Raw genomic sequence first — 24,952 nt, forward strand, 5'->3', positions numbered from 1 at the left:
CTAATCCAAGAGGTTTCCGTGAATCCCCAGGAAAAATGTGATTGCCATTGACACAACAGATGATATGCAAACTCTGCTTGGTTTGTCAACAGAAGATGGTGCAAACTCTGCTTGGTTTGTCTGAAATCTGTGGTGTCCACACGCGGCCTCACATAGCCCAGGGTTGCCATATAGCAGGTGTCGTATCTGATGCGGACTTAGAACTCAAAGACAACGTTTTTAAGAGCGTGGTCGTTTGCAAGCCACCATGAAAATAACTAGCGTTTGGAGGCTGGGCTCGTCAAAGCGTACGAAGATATTGTTTGCCTGTGAAAAGCTGGATAGTCATATAAAGGCTGGAATTGTACGCTATTCTGTTCGGCCTTGCATAGCAAGACACTTAGAATATCATAAATATCTTAAGATTGGTAATATTCAGGGCTTTTGCACCAGAGATCTTGTCTGTGCCAAATGTTGTGAAAATTACCATACACATTCGTGTGAAAGTCAGACCTATCGGTGCCCACACTTTAATGATGAACATTTGGCAACGGATAAAGGATGTGCTTCTTTGAATTATGGATTAAAGGTGCTAAAATAGAAAGCCAAAAAGAAGGCAGCAGGAGATGAAAGCTCGCGTCGCCGTAGTGCAGGTCCAGCGACTGCAAGTGCCTCGACTCAGCCCCCCCCCCCCAAAAAAAAAAGCAGAGCGTTCCAAGAATTACAAAGACACAGCGCATCGAAAATGAGGGGGCGAACTTCATCTCTCTCAGAGTCATCCTGGCCACCGCTGCCATGGAAATCGCCGGAACAAGTCTCTACAAAGACTACGACTACAGTGTAGAACATTGCACACAGTACCTAAATCGGTCTCAGCCAACGATGATATGCAACTTGTCAATCTTCTGAAGATGTTTCTCAACATCATCAGATCTCTAATCGCCGGTCGTCAGACACAAGCAGCGTCAGCAGCAGAGCAACTTTTGGAGGTCCTCGTTCAAGACCTCGATGGCCTTCACTGGAGGTTTTACCGGAAATAATCTTAACACTTGTCAGGAGCCTCGCCCCTTCGTGCTGCAATGGAATGTCATGTCGCTGCGAACGCGGCACGCTGATCTAGTTCTTCGACTCATCGCTATGAAGACTGCACCAGATGTTATAGCACTTGAGGAACCTTACATAAGAAACGACGAATATCGACTGCCAGACTTCGTGGGTGTCCACAGTAACACTCGAAGTGCGGAACCAGCCTGTGGCTCTTTTCGATGCGTGGACGCGGCGCATATGTGCAATGCTTCAAAACTGTCAGTATACGTACGCTCTGACTAGGATTTCACGGTTCTCGACATGGACGACATCTGTGATGATGATGAGTTTGAGTGTATAGCTGGATGTTGCTGTGAGTCTCATGGGTGTTACTACGACGGTGGCAAGCATACACAACTGGCATGCATGTGTTTCAGATACCTCACTACTTGAGTGCTTAATCCTTCGGTGGGGTGCATCGTTTTCTGTTATGCGGAGATTTTACTGCCCGCCATCCGCGATAGTGTTCCCGTCTCCAAGACAGACGTGGGGCAGAGATCAAAGCGTTATTATTAAGAATGAGGTGCAAGTACTGAATGATGATTCACCTACATCTATAGTCAGAGGAAAGAAGCACTCCTCAATGGACCTTGTGATATCAACCGAGAGATGTGTGTTTGGCTTGGTTTTGCGAAGCTGACCCGCGAGGCTCAGAACACCTACCTATTTGATTAACACCAACACATACAGCAGGCCGCCAGACCGTACAAACTGGGAGAAGTTTCATCAGCTGATCTCAGGGGCACCATCTCAAGACAGTCTCTTCAAACGAATGAGTGAGTGTTTGCGACAAGCTACAGTACGACGACGAAGAAGTATCGGGAAACCAAACCTCGATCTTAAGCTCTTGCGGCCCCCCGCACGTCGACGCCGCGCATATAGGCAGGCGCAGTGCTCTAAACGATGCACTGACTGGACTCTGTATAACCGCACTAATGCAGCCATGCGGCGGCACACAAAACAGCATCGTCGCAAGAGCTGGGCAGCCATATGTAGTTCGCGGCATACTCGAAATGGTTTTGGAAGTGTATGGCGCATACTGCAAGCGAAAGTTGCAAGTATTCTACAGCTGCATTGTGCATAGCGAATTGCCAGTCCCCAAAAGATTTAGCGGAGGCATTTGGAGACCTTTTCGCCGCTCCTATATCCAGTGACACCACAAATGGCGACCTTCTTTCCTTTTACAAGTCAGAGTACCCTAACTGCTTCGTATGCTCCTGCCTGCAGATGGACGACGCAGATTTTACTCTTGAGGAGCTCCGACACGCGCTCAGCCTCTCGAAACGCCGCGCTGCTCCAGGCGAAGATGGTGTGATGTACCAAGCATTGCGGAACGTTGATAAGAGTTTTCATGACCGTATATTGGAGGAGTATAATGAAGTATGGAGAACCGGTGTAATCCCTGCTGAATGGAAGTCGTCCGTGGTAATGCCAATTTTAAAGTGCGGGCGTCCTTGGCGGCTTTCCATTGGCGGCCTGTCCTGACCCAGAGATTCTTAGCACCCTCTGCTGCGTTACAGGTCTATCTATTCTATCTGCTATCTATTCTATCTGCGAATTTTACCAGCATCTCTCCTCTAACGTTACTAGAATTGACGTTGCGGTTGCCAATTGCTTGTTCATCAGCCTGCTTTTTCCCCACTTTTACATGGAAGTCGCCCATTTTACAGTATACTGAGTTTGATCTTTTCTCATCGCTAATTCAACATCTTCATAAAACTGACCTACTTCCTCATCATCGTGACTCGATGTTGGAGCGTAGCCTTGTACTACCTTTATTCTATACCTCTTATTAAGTTTGATTACGACTACAGCTACCCTCTCATTAATGCTGTAGAATTTGTCAATGTTGCCCGCTGTGTCCTTATGGATTAGGAATCCTACCCCGTATTGCTTCTTATCTAGGAGACCTCTATACCAGAGAACATGTCCGTTATTTAGCAGTGTATAAGCCTCACCAGTTCTTCTAATCTCGCTAAGGCCGATGATATCCCAAACAATGTCTGATATTTTATCAAAGAGCCCTGCTAAGCTACCCTCACTCGAGAGGTTTCCGGTGTTGTAGTTGCAAGGGTCAGTTTCCATTGGTGGCCTATCCGCAATCAGAGATTCTTAGCATCCTCTACTGCGTTGCAGGTCTGACCGCCACCTTGGTCGGGTGCTCCGCAGCTGCTGGGGACTGAGGGCCATTGGGTAATTGAGTGAGTCATATGGGGAAGGAGTGGCTGAATACAGCACCAGGGAGGCCAATTCCTGTTCTGGTGAGGGAGTGTCTTGTTGAAGCTTAGCGGGCCTTCCTAATTTTGTTGCACCGGGATTTGTTTAGCCCCATTCGCTCTCGGCATCTTTTGCCGGTGACAGGCGTCACTCCAAGCCTGCAGATGTTGTGCACTGGTGGAGGTGAATTTCAAGCTCACCATCGTAAAAAAAAAAAAAGGCGGTGAGGCTATCGCCGACAAGTACAGCTCAGAGGGCCCTACATGCCTAAAAACTTTTGATTTATCCGTGATAGATTTCTAAACGGTTCTGGCCTCGTGGTTCCGGAATCGCACGTGCGCAGATGGCCGTGAACTCGGCTAGGCAAACCCTACAGGCGTACCGACGTCCATTCACAGTTGCGAATACGTGTTCGTAGTCTACAGGAGCACAAACGGAAACCCGCGAAAGCGAATATAAGTGCAAATGTAGAAGAAATAACTGGACGCAAACTACAACTTTTTTTTACTTGATGAAAATCTGTATGTAAGCTTTGCAACTGTTGACGTTACGTTCTTCATTTCTTATTGTTTGTGCGCTACTCCAAACCTTCTCATCACTTTTTCTCTTCCTTTAGCGCTGCAATGTCCTTTTGGGGGGGGGGAGGGGGGGGGGCTCTCATTAAGAATTCAGCACAAGGCATGTCGGTAGAGTCAGTTTAAGGCCATTAGTATATCTCAAATGCCTGAGAACATGCTTGAATTATCCGCGGTATACGGGTTTTGATGATCGCGGCCGGTGGCACGGCATAGCATTTCTCAATGGTTCTAACATCGTGGTTTTGGAGTCTCCCGTTATGCAAGCGGCCATGAGCACGGCTGTATAATCCTAGCTAGACACGATATGTTTTCGGCGGAATTGAACAGCACTTAAAAGTGTGCAGAAAAAAAGAAAATTAGAAAATGAAAAAAAACTTTCAGCGCTTACTGCGAATTCACTATTCACGTCTGGAGGGAGGTAACCAAACAGTTCACGGTCTCGGCTTCCTGTCTCATGCATCGGAGAAGTCTTTCCGAACGAGACAGAACCAACAGGCATCAACAGGCAACAACACTTAGTTTGGTTGCTTAGTGTGTTTTTGCCCTTTCTTTCCGTTTTTTCTTTCTTTTCTTTATTTTTCTTTCTTTATTTATTCCATTTGAATATTTTCTATTAATTTTTTTTTCGCGAGCACCGGTTTCTGCCGCTCTTTCTATTATCTCTTTCAGAGACGCGATAGCCCGCGATCTCCAGCGTAACAGGTAATCGAGAGCTGCTGTGCACGCCGTTGACACGCCGGCTGACACACGGCCGTTGACACGTGATTGACAGACGGCCGTGTCACTGGCCTTGTGCACAGCACTCCTTCATTCTCAATTCTACACCCTCGCCGCTAACACACCTTCGCTCGTTGCCGCACCTACCCGCCTTACCCCACCTATATATACTGTGATGAGGAAAGCATATGTCGCCTTGAAGAAGACAAGTCAACTTGTCTAAACATTGGCTCCCACTTTCACCTTGTCCTCGTTTTGCTCAAATTTAGAAAAAATACTGTCACGATTAAGTGCACCCAAAAGCTTTAGTAAAAACTTAAAAAGAAACAAAACCAACGAAGTTACCTATGTCAATTTCTAGTTTGCATTTTTCTGTAAAGTAAATGAGGGCCAGGTTAGTCGAATATCCTCATCTAAACCTAAATTGGTACGGATGAAATAGGTTAAATTTTGTCAGGTAGTTAGACAGGCGAACATGGATATCACCTTGCTAATGAGTTAACACGTAATTCGCAGTAGTTTTTCACGTGGTGAACCCGGAACACAAACGTACAATTACAGTTGCCGAGGAATAGAATGAAGTTGTACGTGACGCAGAAAGTGCAAATGCATTTAACATCGCTTTTGCAAATGTTTTCACTCATAAGTGTGACATTCTTTTTTTCCTTACAAAGAACTACCACCAGTTAACTAAGTATTCGCGAGATTGTATTTTCCACAAATGGTCTACTATCTTAGATTGAGCCTCTCAAGGTCACACCGTCAGCTGGCTTGGATGAAATTATTGTTTTTATTGTATTATGAAGTTTTTACGAAATACTATGAATATTTTTGCAAACTGCCTGTGTCTTTTGTATTCTCAGTCCCTTTCGACAGGTCACATGCCTGATGACTGAAAAGTGGGAAAGGTCATTCCGATCCGTTAACCAGCTAATAGACAGTCACCGTTGAATTATCGTCCAATATCTTCAACAAGTATACCCTGTAAAATCATGAAACATGTAATTTATTAACAAATCATGAACTTCCTAGTCTCGAACAATTTCTTTAATTCTTCGCAGCACGGTTTTCGCAAAGGTTTATCCTGTGAAACTCAGCTAGCTAAATTTCTTCATGATTTACGTCTAAATTTGGATCACAATCAACAAACTGATGTCATCTTAGATTTCGCGAAGGCTTTTGATAAAGTGTTGTTACGGGTTCATTTTAGATGGCTGTCCGTTGCGTGGCGCCACTTACACTAGACAGTATAGTAAAGACGGGGAAAATAAACAACACGGGATCAGTTGCAAGCGCAATCCTGAGTATACGGTCGTGCTGCAGTACATGTCGGTTTCTGTTCACGGGGTGTAACCGTTGACGGCAACCGCAGAGTCGGTCCGCCTCTACGAACTGCTCGGCTACACCCGTAACAAGTGGAGACGAGGGAATAAGTATTCAAGTTTCTCATTGAAGTTTCTTCAAGTGCGCCGTCTTTCCACGCCCTCTTCTACACACGTGAGTTCGTCGTTGGTCTGGTGAATTCGACGCAACAGAACTTCGTCATGACAATGTTCAGCAACCTCGAAGCATTGGACGAAGGAGAGGGAGATGTGTGGCCCCGCTGCGTTCAGCGCCTTAAAGCTTTCTTCATCGCCCGTAATATTGCAGCAGAAAAAAAGAAGTCAGTGTTCTTCAGTTGTAAGCAGAACACGTATGCTCTCTAGTGCGATCTCGTTAGCCCGCCCAGCAGCAAGACAAAACCTTGCAAGAAATTCTTTCCATTCTGCTTGACCATTGCTGCCCCAAGCCATCTGCTGTTGTTCAGTGTTTTAGGTTCAACACGCGCGTTTGCGCGGAGAGCGAGTCCGTCAGTAATTTCGTGGCGTCACTCAAAAGTCTCTCGGAATATTCCAACTTCGGAACTGAGCTTTGCAATATATTGAGGGACCGTATCGTGCGCGGCGTCAAGGACACAGTCGTGCAGACGAGGCTGCTCGAGAAAGCAGACCTTACGCACGAAGACGCCGTGAAGACTGCACTAGCCATGGAAGCTGGGAAGATAGATGCTGGTAAAACAGCCAGTTCCAGCAAAAGTTCGCGCTTCCTAGGCATAAGGTTGTGACATCAAAGGGGCGTGTCTCATGCTACCGCTGCGGGGAGCAATACCTCAGGACTAAATGCAAGCACATCAGCACTTCGTGCAACTACTGCCGGAAGCAGGGATCTAATGCTCGAGTGTGCAACTCGAAGAAAAAACACGCTTCATCGCGGAAGGGCAAGTCTACAAAACTACACGTTCCGCGCCTCCAGCTCGCAAAACTTCAAGTGGAACGCACCAAGTCAGCACAGTTGACAACAACGCACCTACCGATGTGCTTGACATGTGGTCAGCTCAAAACGTCGCGCCTTCACCGCCCTTCACCGTGACCGTCAGCGTCTGCGACAAGCTGCTCCGTATGGAGCTGGACACCTATGCGAGCATTTCTGTCATTGAAAAAAAAAAACGTCTTCAGGAGCTACTAGCGTCGGTGACTGTAATGCCATCGAATGTACTCCTACAAAGCTTCTCGGGCGCACTCACACAAGTTCAAGGCAAAGCGTATGTCGCAGTACAGTTCCGCGACAGAAAAGCTGCCCTACCTTTGTTCCTGACTAGGGAAGGTTCACCAACACTGCTTGGTCGCAATTGGATTCGAGAACTGGGCAGTGACATTGCTGTCCGGGAAGCAGATTTTCATGCTCTTTCTGATGTTAAGGACGTTATTCAAGCATTTGCTGAGGTATTTAACAGAAACTTGGAACTTTCAAGGGCCCAAAAGCCACAATTCATGTTCCCCAAGATACAGTACCCAAGTTTTCAAGCCACATCCCCTGCCCTTTGCCGTGGAGGATCGGTTATCACATAAGCTTCAACGTCTACAGAGGGAGGGCATTCGAGAGCCAGTTGCCTCTTCAGCTTGGGCTGCGCCTCTTGTTCCAGTGGCTAAGAAGGATGGCCACGTCGGAATTTGCGGAGATCTGAAGATTACTGTCAATCCAGTGGTCACATTGAAAAAGCCCCAAATTCTGAGAACCGAGGACCTTTGGACCATGCTGTCAGGAGGTGAAAAGTTCACCAAACTGGATTTGAGGGATGCCTACCACCAAATAGTTATTGATGAAGACTCTAGGAAGTATGTCACTATTTCCACACATATGGAGCTATCCAGTATACACGTCTTCCTTTCGGCACCAGCCTTGTTCCAAGAGAAATGGAGAACCTTCTTCGAGGACTGCAGCGTGTTGCTGTATATTTTGATGTCATTCTTGTCACTGGCCTGAATGATTCCGAGCACTTTCGCAACCACAGTGCTGTTCTCTCTCGGCTTCGTGATGTTGGACTCAAATTGAAATTCGACAAGTGTCCCTTCTTTGTACCACACGTGGAGTACTTAGGGCACATCATAAGCAAAGAAGGGCTATCTCCAACCTTCAACAAGGTATCTGCAATCCTTCACCGCCTTCACCCCGTGACGTCAAGGAACTCCAAATCTTTTGGGGCTTGTGAATTTCTACGGGCGTTTTCTTCCAAACATTTCTCGACGCCTCCACCCTCTGAATTCGCTTTTCATGAACGAGAAAAAATAGGTGTGGGAAAAGACCATGAAGATGCATTCAATACAGTGAAGCAGTTGGTAACGTCAGCTCCTGTCCTAGTATATTTCGATTCAGAGAAACCACTGTTTTTCAGTTGTGATACGTCTCCATATGGGATTTATGTAATGTACCCCTTACACCCCTTATGTAATGCCCCGTATGGGCATTGCTTAAGGGGTGGGTCTTTATAAAATAGCAAGAACATCGTGAGAAATAATCATTTAACAAAATGGTCGGTTACAAGTTTTGTAAACGAAGATGAACAAGTGGTACTAGCGATGTTGGAGGGAAGGCCATTCCAGTCTGTGGCGGTACGGAAGAAAAAGGAGGCAGTGAAAGTGATTGTCCGAGCATGTGGGCGCGCTACTGTAAGTGGATGGATGGTGCGATGAGATATGCGTGCTGCTGCTGACATGTAAGGCTCTTGATTAAGGGAAGAAAAGAAGAACCTTCTCGCGTCGTCGTACTCCTTATCTTTTCCTTACGCTGTCGGTAACGTTAATATTGAGAGTGTCGAAACATATAAGTACTTAGGAGTAACATTGTCATTTGATCTAACATGGTGCGGACATATCACTAACATGTTGCGTCTGCTAAAACAACACTCGGCTTTCTAAAACGTCATTTAAGTCACGCGCCTGAACACTTATAGTTGTTGACTTACAAACCCATTACCAGACCAAAACTTGAGTACGCCGCTGCCATCTCATGCCCGCATCAGGTGTACATTTTATAAGTACACTCGAGGCAGTGCAGAATCGAGCAGTCCGATTTATTCATCCGTCCTATTCTTATCATAACAGTGTATCATCCTAAAAGCAGAGTCATCTCTATTGTCTCTCGCACTTCGTCACTGCATCGCATCTCTAGCACTGTTCCAACTTTTATTACAGCACCCGTGACCATCCAAGCTTTATCATCCCACCAGCCCGCATATCTCATCGTACCGTCCATGCCCTTAAAGTCGTCCGGCCAAGCACCTGCACTGGTACATTCTCCGCCTCCTTTCTTCCGCGCGCGGCATCCAATTGCAATGACCTTTTCCACAGCATTGTTGCTATCACCTGCCCGACAATATTTCTTCAAAATGTAACAGACTACTTGTCGCGGAATTAATATGTCGTTACCTTTGTTAAAAAGTTTTCTGCATATCCATCCGTTATGTAACACTTCCTACAGAGATGCTTAAGGTAATAAAATGAAATGGAATGAAATATTCGTTCCTGAAGCCAGCCTGTTCTCTTGGTTGATTGAAGTCAAGTTGCCCTGATACTATTGGGAGAATATGTTCTGCAATACTGAGAGCAAGTTAATGGGCCTATAATTTTTTTATTCTTTAATGTCCTTTTTCTTATCAATTAGCATAATGTTGGCATTTTCCACCTCTGTGGTACACTTGAAGTCCTGAGGCATTGCGTATAAAGCGCCGCAAACTTTTCAAGCATAGTAGCTCCTCCATCCTTGATTAAATGATTGTTATTCCACCTTGCCGCTTTTCCCCGGGACATGTGTTGCAAGGCCCTTTTAACTTAATCGCTAGTTATAGAAAAAGCCCCTGTATACTGTTCATCACTACTTCCAATTCAGGTTGCATGACTGCTCTGGGCACTGTACAGGTATGTATAGAATTCTTCGTCTGGTTTTACTGTCATCAGAATTTAGATTATGCTAGATTATGCATCATAACTATGGAATCCTCACCAAAATACCTTTACCGGTGCCTTAGAAGAATTACGTTCAAAATAGAGCGGCTTGTTTCATTGTTTCTAGATACGATTATCACTATAGCGTGAGTGATGTAAAAGCAAGCCTTCGGTTTCTCACATTAGCATCACGTCGCAAAATTTCACGTCTGTGCCTTTTACACAAACTTTTCTACAATTTCCCGGGCCTACGCAAAACAGTACTTGTTCCACCACACCTGCGAGCGCTCAGGTACTACCCCAGTTGACAAATAGCCCTCGGACAAAGCAACTGCTGGTAATATTATCAAGGTAACATTTACCTGCAGGTAGCAATACCCCTCGTGCGCTTCCTCGTCCATAAAGAAAAGAATTACGTGATCGCCAACGCAGTGCAACTGATTACTGCGCAACACGATACGTAGGTCCCGTTTATGTGCATGGCCAAATAGTGACACCTCCGCATAGTGACGTCACCCCGTAGCAAGGCTCTACCGTTTGTCTGCCGCACATTTGTATGGTGGACTCACAAAACCCATTTCAAGTGTTCTTGAAACCACAGCGTTCAGAAACAGCGTCAAATCTGCGTGGTATCGCAAAAGTCTTCGAAGCACTGTACACTCGCTGTGACGTCAGCATGCGAAAGAATGTTGTTCAGCGTCTTGCTCCAGTCCACCGCTGAGTCATAATGACGTACATTCTGTCTTCCGCTTTATTGTATCACGACCAGGGCGACGATAACGATCCAGTTGAGTTTTTATCACCCCACCCGCTGTGCCAGACATCAAGTGGTGCTTTTTATATAAGCCGAACGATGAATGTTGCTGGACCAGTTTAGCCTGCGTAAACGAAGGAGTGCTCATCGGACGCTGCAAGAAAACAGGATTTTTCTTTCGCCTTCCTTAAGTTTTGTTCTGTTGCATTTTGACTGTGTAAAAGAGGAAAAGAAAAAACAAGAAACAATTTTATTTTTCTTTATCCGTTCAAGTAACTACACTGTTGCTTTGCAGATTTGAAGAGAAATTGTGTAATATAGCGTCTCTTGCAACGCACTACGCATATGACCACTATTCATGCCATGAACCCAGCCAGAAGCCCTGTACTGTCCATGTAACCCCCTACCAACCCCATCTTTCTTAAATGAAAAAAAAAAAGTTAAAGAAATATTTAGTCACTGTTACCTCCTGTCAGTAAATAGCGTAACTGATGGGGAAAATAATTATTCAAACAATCCTAATTTAGGAAAGGAAGGACTAGAATTTTGGCAGAAATGGAAGAAAACAAAATTGGGGAGAAAATACGATAAGGAGAAAAATAAGCTTGATGGCGGGCAACTTCAACAGGAAATTCGTCCGTCAAAAGCCAGTGTCTCGTCGACTTGGCCACGGTGGCGACAAGCTTCATGCTGCAAATAGTAGGTGCTTTCGTCTCATATAACCCATACTGGTGGCAGTGATACACGGCCTCTTACTCTGGCTAAAATTTAGGAGCCGCTGGTGAAAACAAAAATAATAATCGAGTCCACACTCATAAGTTTATGCGGCAATATTATTCAAGACGCGTCAAAGATGATGGATAGAAGACAGCAGGTGCGAGATGAGAAGATAAAATAACACGAGAAAGCAAAAGTAGTGGCAAGCAGTTGCTGACGCGGTGATTCCCACACCAGCGAGGGTCGCAACCAGTGTTTGCGAACTTAAAAAATTTGTATGAGAATCAACGGATTCTGCTGGAATATTGCAGGGAATATTCCAAATCTCAGGCTTTCTTATATTTTCAAGGAAGAGTTGTACTGCTGCTTCCTTTCTGAATGGCCTCGCCCTAAAACGACGATTACTTGCCTCCCCATAAAATACGCATTGCTTTTCTCAAGCAGTTACGACTTTGTCGCGGAGTATATTTGCTTGACTTGGCACATCAATGGTAGCAGCGGCCCCGGCACAAGCACGAGCGGTTCTAGCGCTCTTCTTACTTGTAGCTTTTGTTAAACACACCCATCATTGTCACTCCTTATGAGAAGGGCTGCTAGAGAGAAGTACATCTGTTTGGAACTAGGAATGACATTGGTTTGGGCATCTGTGTGGCAGACACACACACAGATGTTCACACCATTATTCACACCATTGTTTCTTTCAAATCGTTGGGCGCGGTTAGTAAGTTGTTCCACCAGTTAGTAAACTAATGAGAACGACCACATTTCTTCGCGATATAAACAATTTCGTCGAGGGCCCACTGCATTCAGAGGGATATGCTGATGCTCATGATTTGTGCTTGTAGTTATTTTAGTCGAGCCCTCGTTTCGGCCGATGATCTGACGCCGCCGGAGAGAGATTTTCTCTACTAATCGAAAGAGCAACGTTTTCTCGAGGTTCCATCGCACATATTTGCGCATGCCCGCGAATTTGATGCGATGCGCAATGCTGCAGTGCTATCTCTCGAGGCTCTGTGCGTACAGTGGGTTTATTTACCTTGAGCTCCTCATTTTCTTGATAGAGGTCCACAGTCTCCTCGTGCATGAGCCCGACCCCATTGAGCGAAAAAGAAGCGGTGACGCCCCTGGCACGAGCCCTGTTGTCCCACATGTCGCCTTGTCCCTTGATCACACGATAGAACTGCAACGAGAAGGCACACACGTGGTCGTAAGAGACGTTCACAGTGTCGCACAGGGCTTTCAGCCACACCGCGCGAAGGCATATACCTCCGAGATCGCTACTGCGTAACGTTAATCCAAAGTTTGGACATTTGGGAGAAACTTAGGTTAACGGCAGGAGAAACGCATGAGCGTTTTCCTGACGCTAAGAGCACTCACACTCGCCACCGACCGACCACAAGCCCGCTTTGGAGGCAGTGCAGAACTGTCAGCCATACACGTTCAGCCGATGAGGGAGCTTATGTGCGACAAATGCAAATTGCTGCCATATAAGGATATGTGAGAAAGTAAGAAAGAACGCAGACATTAGCAAGCTCCGATAGCGTTACTCGCGTGAAGCAGAATGCTTGCGCTAATCCAGAAGAGTAGAGTTTGCAAACAGTTTAACTAAACAGCTGTTACCACCCTGCGTTCCGCCAGCAAGCAGACTGCATGCCGCAGGATGTTGACTTTGAATAAATCCGACGATAAGGGAAACCAGACTAATTATCTGTTGAAGTAAAATGGCAACGTCAGCGATTGTTATGCGTCGTGGTCTCTATTAGTACAAATATGATTGTGCTGCTGTCGTTCCGTTTAATCAAACACAAGATATAGCCCTACAATGACGTCCTCATGTGAGATCTAGTCTTCTGTCACGATAAGTAGTGTTTCTTTAGTCTTTATTAAATGTGCTTTGGGGATTTTCCGACCACATGGCGCAATGCCAGCTGCCCCTTTTCTCTTAAGTTCGCCAAGACAGCATCGTACGCACGCTGCCATGATAAGAAAATTAAAAGTAAATACAAGGTCAAAGAAATAATTTGGGCAGCGTTAACAGCGTACAATTCACACGTTTAGATCCACTGTGAACATGGAATAACACAGTCAGGGCTTCTACATGCCAAAGTTCTCACAGCAGTGCATGCGTTTGAACGGAAATAGCTTTTTTTTTTCTTCTTTTTTTGACTTGCACTAAAACGCTCCTGAAAAAGAAAATAGTCATCCACCCAACTGTAACACGAAACTGCAAGAAAACTCCTGTGGATTTCTCAGAAAGGAAGCTTTGCAGTTGAAGAAAAATTCTTCCTGGTCCGGAGATCGAATCCAGGGCCAACGCAAACCATATGAGCTAACGAGGTGGCTAGCAGACTGCCGCGCACCTGCTGTAGTTGTGTAGTGGCATGGTATTGGGCTGCTAAGCACAAGGTCGAATCCTGGCCACGGCGGCCGCATTTCGATAGGGGCGAAATGCGAAAACACCCGTGTACTTAGGTTTAGGCGCACGTTAAAGAACACCAGGTGGTCCAGATTTCCGGAGTCATCCACTACGACGGGCCTCATAATCACCTCATAATCAGGTCGTGGTCCTGGCACGTAACCCCCCCCCCCCCCAGAAAAAAAAAAAGTACAGATTGCAGCGCGAGGCCGAATTACTCGACAGGTCGAAACGTGGGGAAACTGAACAAGGCAAATCCGTTTTGCATGAGAGTTGTTCCCTCTCGTGAACCTTCCTCCACCTCGCAGGCTTTCGTAAAATTGGTCAGCCATGAAGTGCTCCTGTGCGTCCTCCACCTTACTTTGTTTTTGGTTTGCTTTTTCTTGTCCTTCAGTAAGGTTATTTTTTAGTTTCAATTATTTCAATCGTTCGCGCCTTAGAGCTTACATCTGCGAGGCATAGCATGTGTTACTTTCGCTCAGGCTTTAAATGCTTTTGCGCCCATTTAATCATACCTACCGAGAAGTACGGTAGTACGAACGTGAATTTTGCACAACACCACAGGTACACCAGCACATGCGCTTTTAGTGCAAGAGTGCTGTCTTGGATATGCTTAAGAGGAACTCAAAATAAATATCACCTAAAGTAGCGTGCGAGAACTATCCAAATAAAATACTCCGAGTTCCATGTAAAAAGTAATGCCAATAAAGTATCTAATTTAATTTCGTGTATTCAGCCTTCTTTATGCTAGTTTCGTTTTAGCGAATTTTCTCCTCCCAAAGAAACGCATATTCCGCTAATATGTAGCAAAGGGTGCTGCATATTAGTGTACGCATTGTCTCTATATTTTTTGAAAAATTATTGGGTGAAAGGAGGCAGCCATCGCCAGCATACGGCGAGAACGAGACAGCCATGTTTACTTCCTTTTAACTACGAAACTAAGATCCAGCTTGAACGACAGGTTGTCCCAATCCGCTTCCACTCCCTCATTTGGCATTTTCTATGAGGATGATGTGGCAACGATGCTACAACATCCCTCCTCCCTCCTAATTCTTTTCGCTGCACATTTGGTGACATTGATTGAGACACGCTATCGACACGTACGGCTTCATGTCTTTTACGAAAGAACACCCTCATACCTTGAATTAAAGCTTTGCTTGCGATGCAATACCCTCCACACAAGAGGAAGAAACAAAATTTATATAATCGTTAACTCAAGCCTGAAGTATTGCAGATTTCACTGAAAATACGGTAAATGCTTATGTGAGCAGTCACTGAACAAAGAGAGACGATTCGCTTTCACACAAAATAAATGTTCACTCCTTCCCCTCAAGAAGAAAGCAACCTGATGATTATCGTTCCACGTAGTGAAAAAAAAAATGATGTGTGGAAAAAATAATAGGCCTTTAAACGTTAAACAAAATGATATGGACTACTGTGCCGAGAGTATTTCCTCTGAAAAACATGTCACACATAGTCATTTTGTTTGACATCGCAAGCACTGGCGAAAACCATCATCATCCTCAACTCAGTATTTTCTGTTGTCTGTGAGAGGCACTAAAAAGTGAACTAAGTTCAGCTGTATTCCTAAATTAGGCTTTTATAATAAATAAGCATTACCTTGCATTCTGAAGGAAACAAGGACTCAGCTTGTCAAGTTTCGAGAACATTTCCTGTGCCAAAGGGTGACCCAAATACGAGAAAAGGTTTTCACATTATCGACATCGCACACAAATACTGACGCAGAAATTTCTGGATTAAATTGGAAAACGGAGAGCTTGGCCTTCATTTTCGTGAATGCTAATCATAATTTTCTACAGACTGGATGAAATTGAGTTTTCAAAGAATATTTCACGAGTCTAAATTGTCTCTATTGTGTCTTTTTAAGAATGTATTGGGCACCCTTCTAGCATATCGTTTGATTTCAGTTTTTATGCAGTGCCGCACCAAAGAGTTTAAATACTCGTTTTTTCCCACATGTCATCAGATCGAACAATCTGCCTAAAACGTTTACTGATTGCCATTCCGAGGGCATGCTACGCGCATTGCTTTCCGAGTGCGACTTTGCCTTTTCACTGATTTTTCAAGTGTTTTCTTTCATTTGCTCTATGCTTGCTTTCTTAGTCAATTCCGATATGTACCATGTTCCGCCCTCCGATAATGCCTCGTTGGCGCTGCAGGAAACATTAAATAATTAAATAAATAAATAAATAAATAAATAAATAAATAAATAAATAAATAAATAAATAAATTTCCTTGCCAAGGCCGGTACTGGGTGCGCGCTCCTGCGCTGTCAACAATGAAACTACATTAGCGGTCCTCATACCACTGCAGGCCAAGCAGAAATCAACACGCTCGACTCACGTGTTGGCGCACCCCCCCCCCCCCCACACACACACACACACACACACACACACACACACCTAACTGTTGTACCATCTGCCGACGATCAAAACTGCAGTGAGAACGTATTAATGTATGCCAGACAAACGTTCTGGTTGGCCCACATTAGGTTGCCTTGCTTGATTTTATTGAAAGTTTCCTGGTTTTAGCTATAAATACAAAGCCAGAACGCGCTTACCTTTGGTCCGAAGATTAGGATGACAGTAACAGTGGTACTCAGCTGCGTTCGGATAAATCCGAACAGGTACTTCACATCGGGGCTCGCGCTCGGCAGAATCACCAAGCTGGAAATGAACAAATGGCAAAAAAGATAAGTTTCTTAGACATGGCTTGTGCATCCTTGCTTCTGTCGAGCTCACTTCAAAGCACAAAATACAATTAAACATTATTTTTTTAGTGCGACGGGAGTATATATAGAGAACATCTCATTTCGGTATTTCTGAAATCACGTCGAAATATTGTGAAACAAAAAAATCAACATTGATCAGGGCTATTTTGTGCTGTTGTTACGACTAAAAGCGTTGTTACTGTGGAAAAAGCTACGAGATGCATATTACCGATTGGACAACACCACGTTATCTGAGCCGCCATGTCTTGCATGGTGAATCTGCGATGACCGATGCTTGCGCTCCACTCACGCAGAGCGTTGCGGCAACGTCCGTTGCCGTGTCAGCCATCGCAGTTTCAAATGTTTCGCGGTTCTATACGTGCGCTCAAGACAAATGGTGTTTAATGAACGCGCCGTCGGCTAATGTTAATAAAGTGAACATGCAATGCATGCGACGACGTCTCAACTGCAAAGCTACTTAAGGGTGGTAGACAAGACGCAACTTTTCTTGACATGCATATATATCTCACTGGAAACCAGACTCCTGATGAATGACAAGAACGCAAGCAGCATTTATATGACAGATAAAGTTTATATGCAAACTATACAAAAAAGCAAATTATTCGTTTAAACTGGCAATTGGCACACTATTGGCACCCGGTGACAATAAACAAACAAGTTCCTACCAGCCCCACCACCTCGCCGCCCCGCCCATAGCCCGTGGGCAAATCACGTGACATTTCGAAGGAAATAGTTTCTTTTTTTTTTTGCTACACTAGCCGCAATGATGTTTTCTAGAAACATCCGTTTTATGAAGCTTCCCTGGCAGCATAAGCGGTTATTTAAATACAGGCATGGACGCCCTCCTCATGCAGATACGGCAGTAGTGGCTGAACGATCTTATCGTCTATGAGCCAAAGCCTATAAATGTCTGCCCGATCTGTTTGTAGCTTGGCAGCTCTTAGCATGCTTCCTCGAGTAGCCCTTGTTCGTTGTTAGAGCCACAACTGGTGGTGAATGTCCGCTATAGATGCCGGAGCAGAATACTTTACGCAGTTCACTGGGTCTTCAGGCGTTGGGCGCCAGGCCCAGCTGTAGGCTTCGGTATGATGTCCATTAGACGTGCTGCGAAACTACTGCGTGCGCTCTAATGGGGCACCAGCAGCACATAAACAACCCAACATACCTATAATACGGACACTTCTCGCAACGCTCTCGTCGCCGTTAGAAATGGTTACTCTCTCAGGAAAGCTATAGCCCATTGTTTACTGTCAGTCATGAAACCACTACTGAGCAGCCGCAGCGTCATTTAATGATAATGCTGGGTGTAGCATTTCATAGCCATCGTTAGTCGATCATCTATAAAATAACGTTTTATTTTTAGGCAGCCTAAGAGTAAACTGTATTTCCTACATTCTATTTTCTCAATAATACAACGTCTCAGGTACGTACCGAGCAACCACACACCACGAAGAAATATTACGCGTTCATTGCGTGTACACGAGCCAGATAACACAGGTTCTTGGTACGTGAGCCACGCATATTCTTTAATTGCGTGCAGCTGTGAGATCAGTAACAGGATAAGCGGTGCGATTGCGCTCGCAAGTAAGAATGTAATCGGCCTCGGAGAGTCAACTTCCGCGTTTCTGTTCTCGGCACAATGAATACGCATGTCGGACGGCGACTCCCCACCACCGCCGCCGCCTCTATTAACAACAACGCCACTTTCGTAGATTTCTCGTAATGAGCCACGAACAGTGTCTGCAAAGTAAGGCACGCAGGAGTTTGCGAAATCACCGGAGGCTTTCCGCCCTCCTTCCGCCCAGGAGGTCTACGGCCGTGTCAGACGACAACCTCCAGCACCCCATGGCGCCCCTTCCCATTCGGCGCCCAGATAAGCAGTACCAGGTGGCATCGCCGCGGGCGTTGTTGCCGATTTTTGTCGGCGCGCGATGTGGGAGCTAGAATGATAGAGTGAATCGGCAAGTAAATTGGCGCCGATTCCGGCAAAGGCCGATGAGAATGTCGGAGCGGTCAATGTGTGGCGCACGCAACGCGCTCCTCACGTAGCGCTCAAGGTGCGACGCCACAACAGGGAGGGGGAATGCTGCACGTACAAAGGCACCCGCCGACGCAGCGAAGAATCCGGCGCAGATCAACAAGGGCAGCACGCCGCTCTTATCGGGCGCCGGTCGCCCCCCCCCCCTCCCCCCGAATCATCTAGGGAAAGTAAAAGAGGGGGACAGTAACGTCAAGGCTACTTACTGAATCAGCATCATGATGAGGTTGACTATGGTAATGTTGTAGATTGCCCAGCTGATGTGCTTCGCCTCGTTGAAAAAGGACTCGGCGTTGCGCACGTTGTAGCAGACCCTGATGCCCCACAAAAGGAAGAGGAACTCCCCTGCGAGAGGACAGGAAACGGAGGCACGCTTATCAGAGCGAGCTCGCTGGACGACGTCACGGTGTCTCCTTGAATGTGCGAAAGACGCTTCGATTGCGACCCTGGAAAAAAAAACTGTGGGGTTTGACGGATAATGATTAATTTACAAAGGCCGTCGGTAAGCGATGACCCTGACATGGACAATGAAGTTTGAAGGGAGAAAAAGGTGCTAAGAGCCCGTGTCCGTGAATCATCAGATAAGTACAGCGGCACATAAAAGCCCACTTCAACATGTCTTCTTGTTTAGTCGGTTGAGATAAGGCATAACAAGACAATCGTTGTTCGTGAGGATTTCGTCCGCGCAGTTAGATAATAATTTGTTTTCACTTCAACAAGAAAAAAACTAATAAAGCATGTATGTATGCAATGTGCTCTAAATTAAGTCTGCACCAATTGCTGCCTACCTCGTCCCCTAAAAATAATTATCACCTGTCTTGCTTGCGTTCATTTTCTTTAAAACTCGGTGCTAGATACTTTCCTATGAAGAATGCTGCGTCACGCTGATACACACATTCCGTTGGCGACCTGAAAATACCTGAGATGCAGCGTTAGACTGAACGCACGGAAAAGTGATTACAATAACTTTTTGTGGGCAAGCATAAGCCCCAATGGTGCAAACTTTTCTTGAAGTGTGGAGCGAGAGAGAGAAATATAACAGAGGAAAGAGAGGTATGCTAACCAGACGCACGTCCAGTTTGCTACCCTGCACGGGGGAAAGGGTATAGAAATAAAAAGAGAGAGAGGAGATAGCTCTATCTTTTCTTGAAGTGTAAGAGGTCGGAGTTTTTATGCCAGCAAGATAGGCAACCTTAATATGAGTTAGTGTTTTATATTTCTGTTGGAGTGCACACTGAAGGCAGATGTGCCGCTCAACAAGAGCCTCAGTGTGTCGCAGGAAACGCTTGCCGAGACATTGTCGAAGTAGTTGCACGATGGAGGGCTGCGTGTTTTCTACATTTCAGTGTGTCTTACCGTAAATTCTTCTGAGCTAAAAAAAAAAACACCAACACTAGCTAAGAATCGACTACGTCTTGGACTCTCGTTGGCGTCGCCAATGAGTTGTAATGGGTTTTGATGACTTCCTGGAACTAAAGTTTTCAAACATTGTTTATACTGAGTTGTATACAGCTGACCACTTATTCCAAGCGTGTAAGAAAATATTTACGGCCCTATCGATAAGGCAGCCTAGCATGCGGAAAAAGCTACCCTGAGAAAGAAAATGGGCACGCTGGACAAGACTCACCAATGGCCATGGTGTGATCCCACCAGTTGTATTCGCACTGCTTAAACTTGAGCCCATGCCAGTCTTTAAGATAGATGCCATCGGGTGGAGAAGAAATGGTCCAAGTCCCCAGGTAGATCGCCATCTCCAGCAGTATTGGAAACAGCCACTGCAACAGCTGCTTATCTGTCAGCTTCAGCTTGTGCGCTGACTTGACGCGGTACGTCAGCGACACCCTGCAACGCAAAATAGGCCCAGTGTAAACTACAGAGAACATGTACAGGGAAAAGCCAGTAAGAGTGCCGGTAATGACAGGTGACAATGACAGGTTGCTGCTGTGCTGAAGGGCAGTGTCCGGCAACAGGGTAAACTCGTATTCTCATACAGGCCTCGACTCAAGGCTGTTCCTCGACTCCATCGAGCGGCAGCACAGCCCACCTCCTCGACTAATAAAGACAATGCGCTTCAATAACATTCCTCGGTGATTCTTATCACTCGGAGTCGCTCGAGAAAGTCACCCCCACTCCTGCGCATTTGAGCTGAAACAGAGAAGAACTTGTTGCAAAATTTTCTTTCAGACATTCCCGAGAAGCGTCATTGAAGTGCAGTGATCGCTTCAGTCGAAGGGCGGTGCTGCCAGCCACCTTCTTAACTCGAGGCGGAGCATTGCGCGAAGGGACGATCTAGAGCGCGGGGCTTATTAGCGTCGTTAATATCGTGACGGCTGAAACAATAAAAAAAAAGCAGACGGGAACAAGCATGTGCCAAAGTAAGGGAACATATCGAGGACCGCGTAAAGGTAAAGTGAGGCAAACGAACGGCCATGCAAACTATTTATGTTTCGAAAACAGAAAAAAACGTGCAAGATTTGTGTGCTCGGGAGCCACGGCTCCCGAGCACACGAGAAGCGTTTTTGCAGCGCGGTTGATATTTCATTCGAGGAGCGGCGATGTGCTGCACTCGGCGCAGTCGAGAAAGAGCGTCGACACTACTTTCTTGCTGGACTAGTCAGTCCATACTTATTACGGTGTGGTAGCACGGGGAAACAAAGTAAATTTTACTTTGTTTCACCGCCCTAACGAGCCGTGGGCGTCAGGTCGAGGCGTTCTTGAGAATACGAGGGTCAGAGACCGACACCCAGACCCAATCTGAAGCACGTATACTGATTTGGCTAGGCAGCGCAGTTCCCTGAACATACCAGGTCGCTCGTGACGAGTGCACGTCCCAGAGTGCCCGACTGCCATGTTGGTTGCGTGCTCCCGAAAGCGTTTGTAGGGGTGAGCAGAACGCTGTACAGTCGTACACGTGCACCGCATTCCCTTGCGAGCGCGAGCAACGACATAACTGACAAGAGATGAGTGAGAACAAAAAAAAAGGAAAGAACATGCAGAAAGCCCGTCATGACGCAAGTGTGGTTATATAGCCTACTCCCAAGCTTCTGGAGATCAGACTTTGGTTCACCTATGCGTGAAAGTGTTAAGTGCATCTTGAAATAAATTTGAAATATTTAGATATTTTAAATAATTATTAAATGTATCATATATATTAAAGGTTTGGAACAATTTAAATGCAAAGCCTCCTCAACCACTAGCACTGTGTGACGAGAAAAATAATCATATTGCTATTCATGAAATCACCGAAATGCTTAAATATGCTTTCTCTTCCGCGTTCACTAATGAACCCGATGGTAAACTCCATGAATTTCCATGTTTAAGTCGCCATACCATACCCGCAATCACCTTCAGTTTTAACGGCATTAGGAAATGTATTGATTCTTTAATTTTTCATCTGGCACCGATGGTATCAATTCCAAAGTCTTAAGAAATACCAAATATGTTACAAGCGAGACCTTGTGTCGTGCTTTTCAGCAGTTCAGCAGTGCTTTTCCGCAGGTAAGATTATGTTAGTCCCGAAGAAACGTTCTTTATCATTATGTAGTAGTTACCACCCAAGTTCTCTAACCGGCGTCTGTTCGAAACTATTAGAACATGTACTTTACTCCCACATTGCTACATTTCTAACATCTGTCGATTTCTTTCACCCTAACCAGCATGGCTTCCATAAATACCTATTTCCAGTATTGCTAAATGACAGAAACTCGAACTTTAATTAAAACATCCCAGTTGATGCCCTCTTTGTCAAACGCCTCTCGAAAAGGCGTTTGACAAAGTTCCGCATCACCAGCTTCTTCTAACAATTTTCGCTTACAGCTTAATCTTCTTGTTTTAGATTGGATACGTATTTCTTGACCAATAGACAGCAGTTTGTGAATGATAACAACCACTTCTCATCTAGAAGCCCTGTTCTTTTTCGAGTGCCCCAAGGCACACTACTGGGGCCCCTTCTCTCCCTCATATATAAATTACTGATTTACCCAATAAACTCTCTTCCAACATTCGTTCTTTTGTTTTGACAGACGATTGTGTCATATATCGCCCAATCTTTACTAGTAGTGATAAGCGATCATTGCAAAATGATTTTGGCACTGTTAAGACTTGGTGCAACTTGTGGCTGACGTCACTGAACCACAAAATCTTGAATAGGAACCGTCGTGATAGCTTAGTGGTTTTGGTGTTGCGCTAATAAGCACGAGGTCGCGGGATCAAATCCCGGCCTCGGCGGCCACCTTTCAATGGGGGTAAAAACACCCGCGTTATTAGATTTAGGTGCACGTTAAGAAACCCCAGGTAGTCAAAATTAATCCGGAGCCCCCCACTACCGCGTGTCTCATAATCAGACCATGGTTTTGGCACGTAAAACCCCATGGTTCAATTTCTTAAACTTTAACAGGACTTTTTCATCGGCGGAAGCATCACCATACTCCGAAGGACGTTCCCTGCAACTCGGAAATATCATCTGTGGAATCATGCAAGTACCTTGGCGTTACACTTTCAATTAACTTTTCGTTGTCTTCTCCTGCTACGAACACTACTAACGAAGCCAATCGCACGCTTGATTACTTCCGCCGCCAATTGCGCTTTGCTCCCCTAAGTATAAGATTACTACCTTTTCTAGCTTTTGTCAGATCTAAGCTAGAATACGCATGCCCGGTTTGAGGCCCGCAACGAACTGCCCTTTCTAACACAATAGAAGCCGTCGAAAATCGTGTAGCTGGTTTTATTTATTATTCATACCACAGTAGTGTCTCTCAGGTAAAATAAAAAAGCATGAATTTCCACCTAGATGGCGTAATATTTTTAGTCTGTTTTTATTACAAATATTATCATTCTTCTCCGAATACTTCAGCCATCCTTCTAGCGCACCACCACGAAAAATCAGCGCACCCTCCGCCTGCCCAGGACTGGAATGAACTTGCCACCGATCCACATCATTTCAACGCTGCCATAGAGACCCCACTTCACTGAAGTAATTACACATCCCTCAAGTAATACCCCACACCGGGGCCTTTGAGATACTAATAAATAAATAAATAAATAAATAAATAAATAAATAAACTAATTAATTAATTAATTAATTAATCTTAAGCACAAATTTAAGCACACGCAATTCAACAGAGCTGCTAAGCACCAGGTCGTGGGATCAAATCCCGGCAGCGGCGTCCGTATTTCGATGGGGGCGAAATGCAAAAAGAGAGAGAGAGAGAAAGAGAGAAACGCCCGTGTCCCGTGCATCGGGGCCACATTAAAGATCCCCTGGTGGTCAAAATACCCCCCCCGCCCCCCCCCCGCCCCGACTACAGCGTGCCTTATAATCAAATCGCGGTTCTGGCACGTAAAACCCCAGAATTCAATTCAATTCAATTCAGCACAGCTGTCTGGATAAACAACGTATATAAGTCACGGCATCTCCAAATAAGAAACTACAGTGACATTTTTCGTCAGCGCGCATGGCAGACAACAGGGATTTCACGACGAACACTAAGGCGCACAGCCCGAGTATGCTTGCCTCCAGGTCTTCAGCAGGAGCGTGCTGTAGGTGATGCAGAAGCCCATGTGGCGAGTCCACTTGGTAGCCACACAACAGTAGACGTCGAGCACGGGAAATATAGCTGCCATCTGCAACATTCAGTCACCACACCAACATCATCAAGACGTAATTCATCTCAAACAACTGTGCGAGTCAGGTTGCTCAGCGAGCGTTCTTAATTTCACACCGCTAGAGTTCGAGCTGCCCAGTGCTTCGCAGGTTCTTTTCAGTGTGACACCTACGCTGCCCATCGAATGATGCTAAGGATTCAGGCACTTAAATAAGTCGTCTCGAACTGGCAAGGTCCCATTATGTGTCTCTCACTGGTAGACACACGTTTTCATTTGTCCTCTGCGCCACCAATTAGTGCCACCAAATTATAAATCGCTTTTATAGGAAAAAAACCGTTTCCATGGAGTAAGTTCTCTGAAATATGAACGTTATGATAGGTGTAATAGTGAACGAAAAGCTAAATTGTAGTGAAAATGAGGGCGCGAGAAGTTTCCAAATTTAGTCGCCAGCTGTGAAAATATACGAAAGTAAAATTAAAATTCGAAGTGCTGTCTTACGAGAGCAGTGAAATCTGCTGTTTGCGACCACACGCACAGTAGATTTTGCTCTAAGCGGGAGCCAGCCAGCAAAAGACACACGCAAAGAAGTTTCGCAACACAGAATGGCAATCTTGATTACATACAGAGGCGCACAACCCCACGGCAGCTAACGTGCAGCCTTTGTCAAAAGTATACAGGTTACTCCGCGCCTTCACCACATATGTTGTTCAGCTGTGCGGTGTGGTCTCCGTGGCTCCTGACACCCCTGACCTCAGGACGATGAGTACGAGGGTTGTTTTCATTCCACAGGGTATTGGAACTTGGGGAACACATAAGGAACTCCCTTAAAGAGC

At 45.5% G+C, this 24,952-nt stretch overlaps 1 protein-coding gene across 2 annotated transcripts in view; it reads right to left on the bottom strand.

Annotated features, from left to right (window-relative positions):
• The window catches only part of LOC139053093 (probable G-protein coupled receptor CG31760), a 180,405-nt gene that overhangs the window by 8,085 nt on the left and 147,368 nt on the right, over positions 1–24,952 (bottom strand). For both annotated transcript variants that reach the window (XM_070530256.1, XM_070530249.1), the window contains 5 exons: positions 24,028–24,137; positions 20,143–20,357; positions 18,722–18,860; positions 16,307–16,412; positions 12,346–12,489 (listed from right to left, as the gene is read on the bottom strand). In XM_070530256.1, coding sequence (XP_070386357.1) covers positions 12,346–12,489; positions 16,307–16,412; positions 18,722–18,860; positions 20,143–20,357; positions 24,028–24,137 — 714 coding nt within the window. The remainder of the gene's footprint in view (positions 1–12,345; positions 12,490–16,306; positions 16,413–18,721; positions 18,861–20,142; positions 20,358–24,027; positions 24,138–24,952) is intronic.

This window comes from Dermacentor albipictus, chromosome 1, assembly GCF_038994185.2.
Source record: "Dermacentor albipictus isolate Rhodes 1998 colony chromosome 1, USDA_Dalb.pri_finalv2, whole genome shotgun sequence".
Classification (NCBI taxonomy): domain Eukaryota; kingdom Metazoa; phylum Arthropoda; class Arachnida; order Ixodida; family Ixodidae; genus Dermacentor; species Dermacentor albipictus.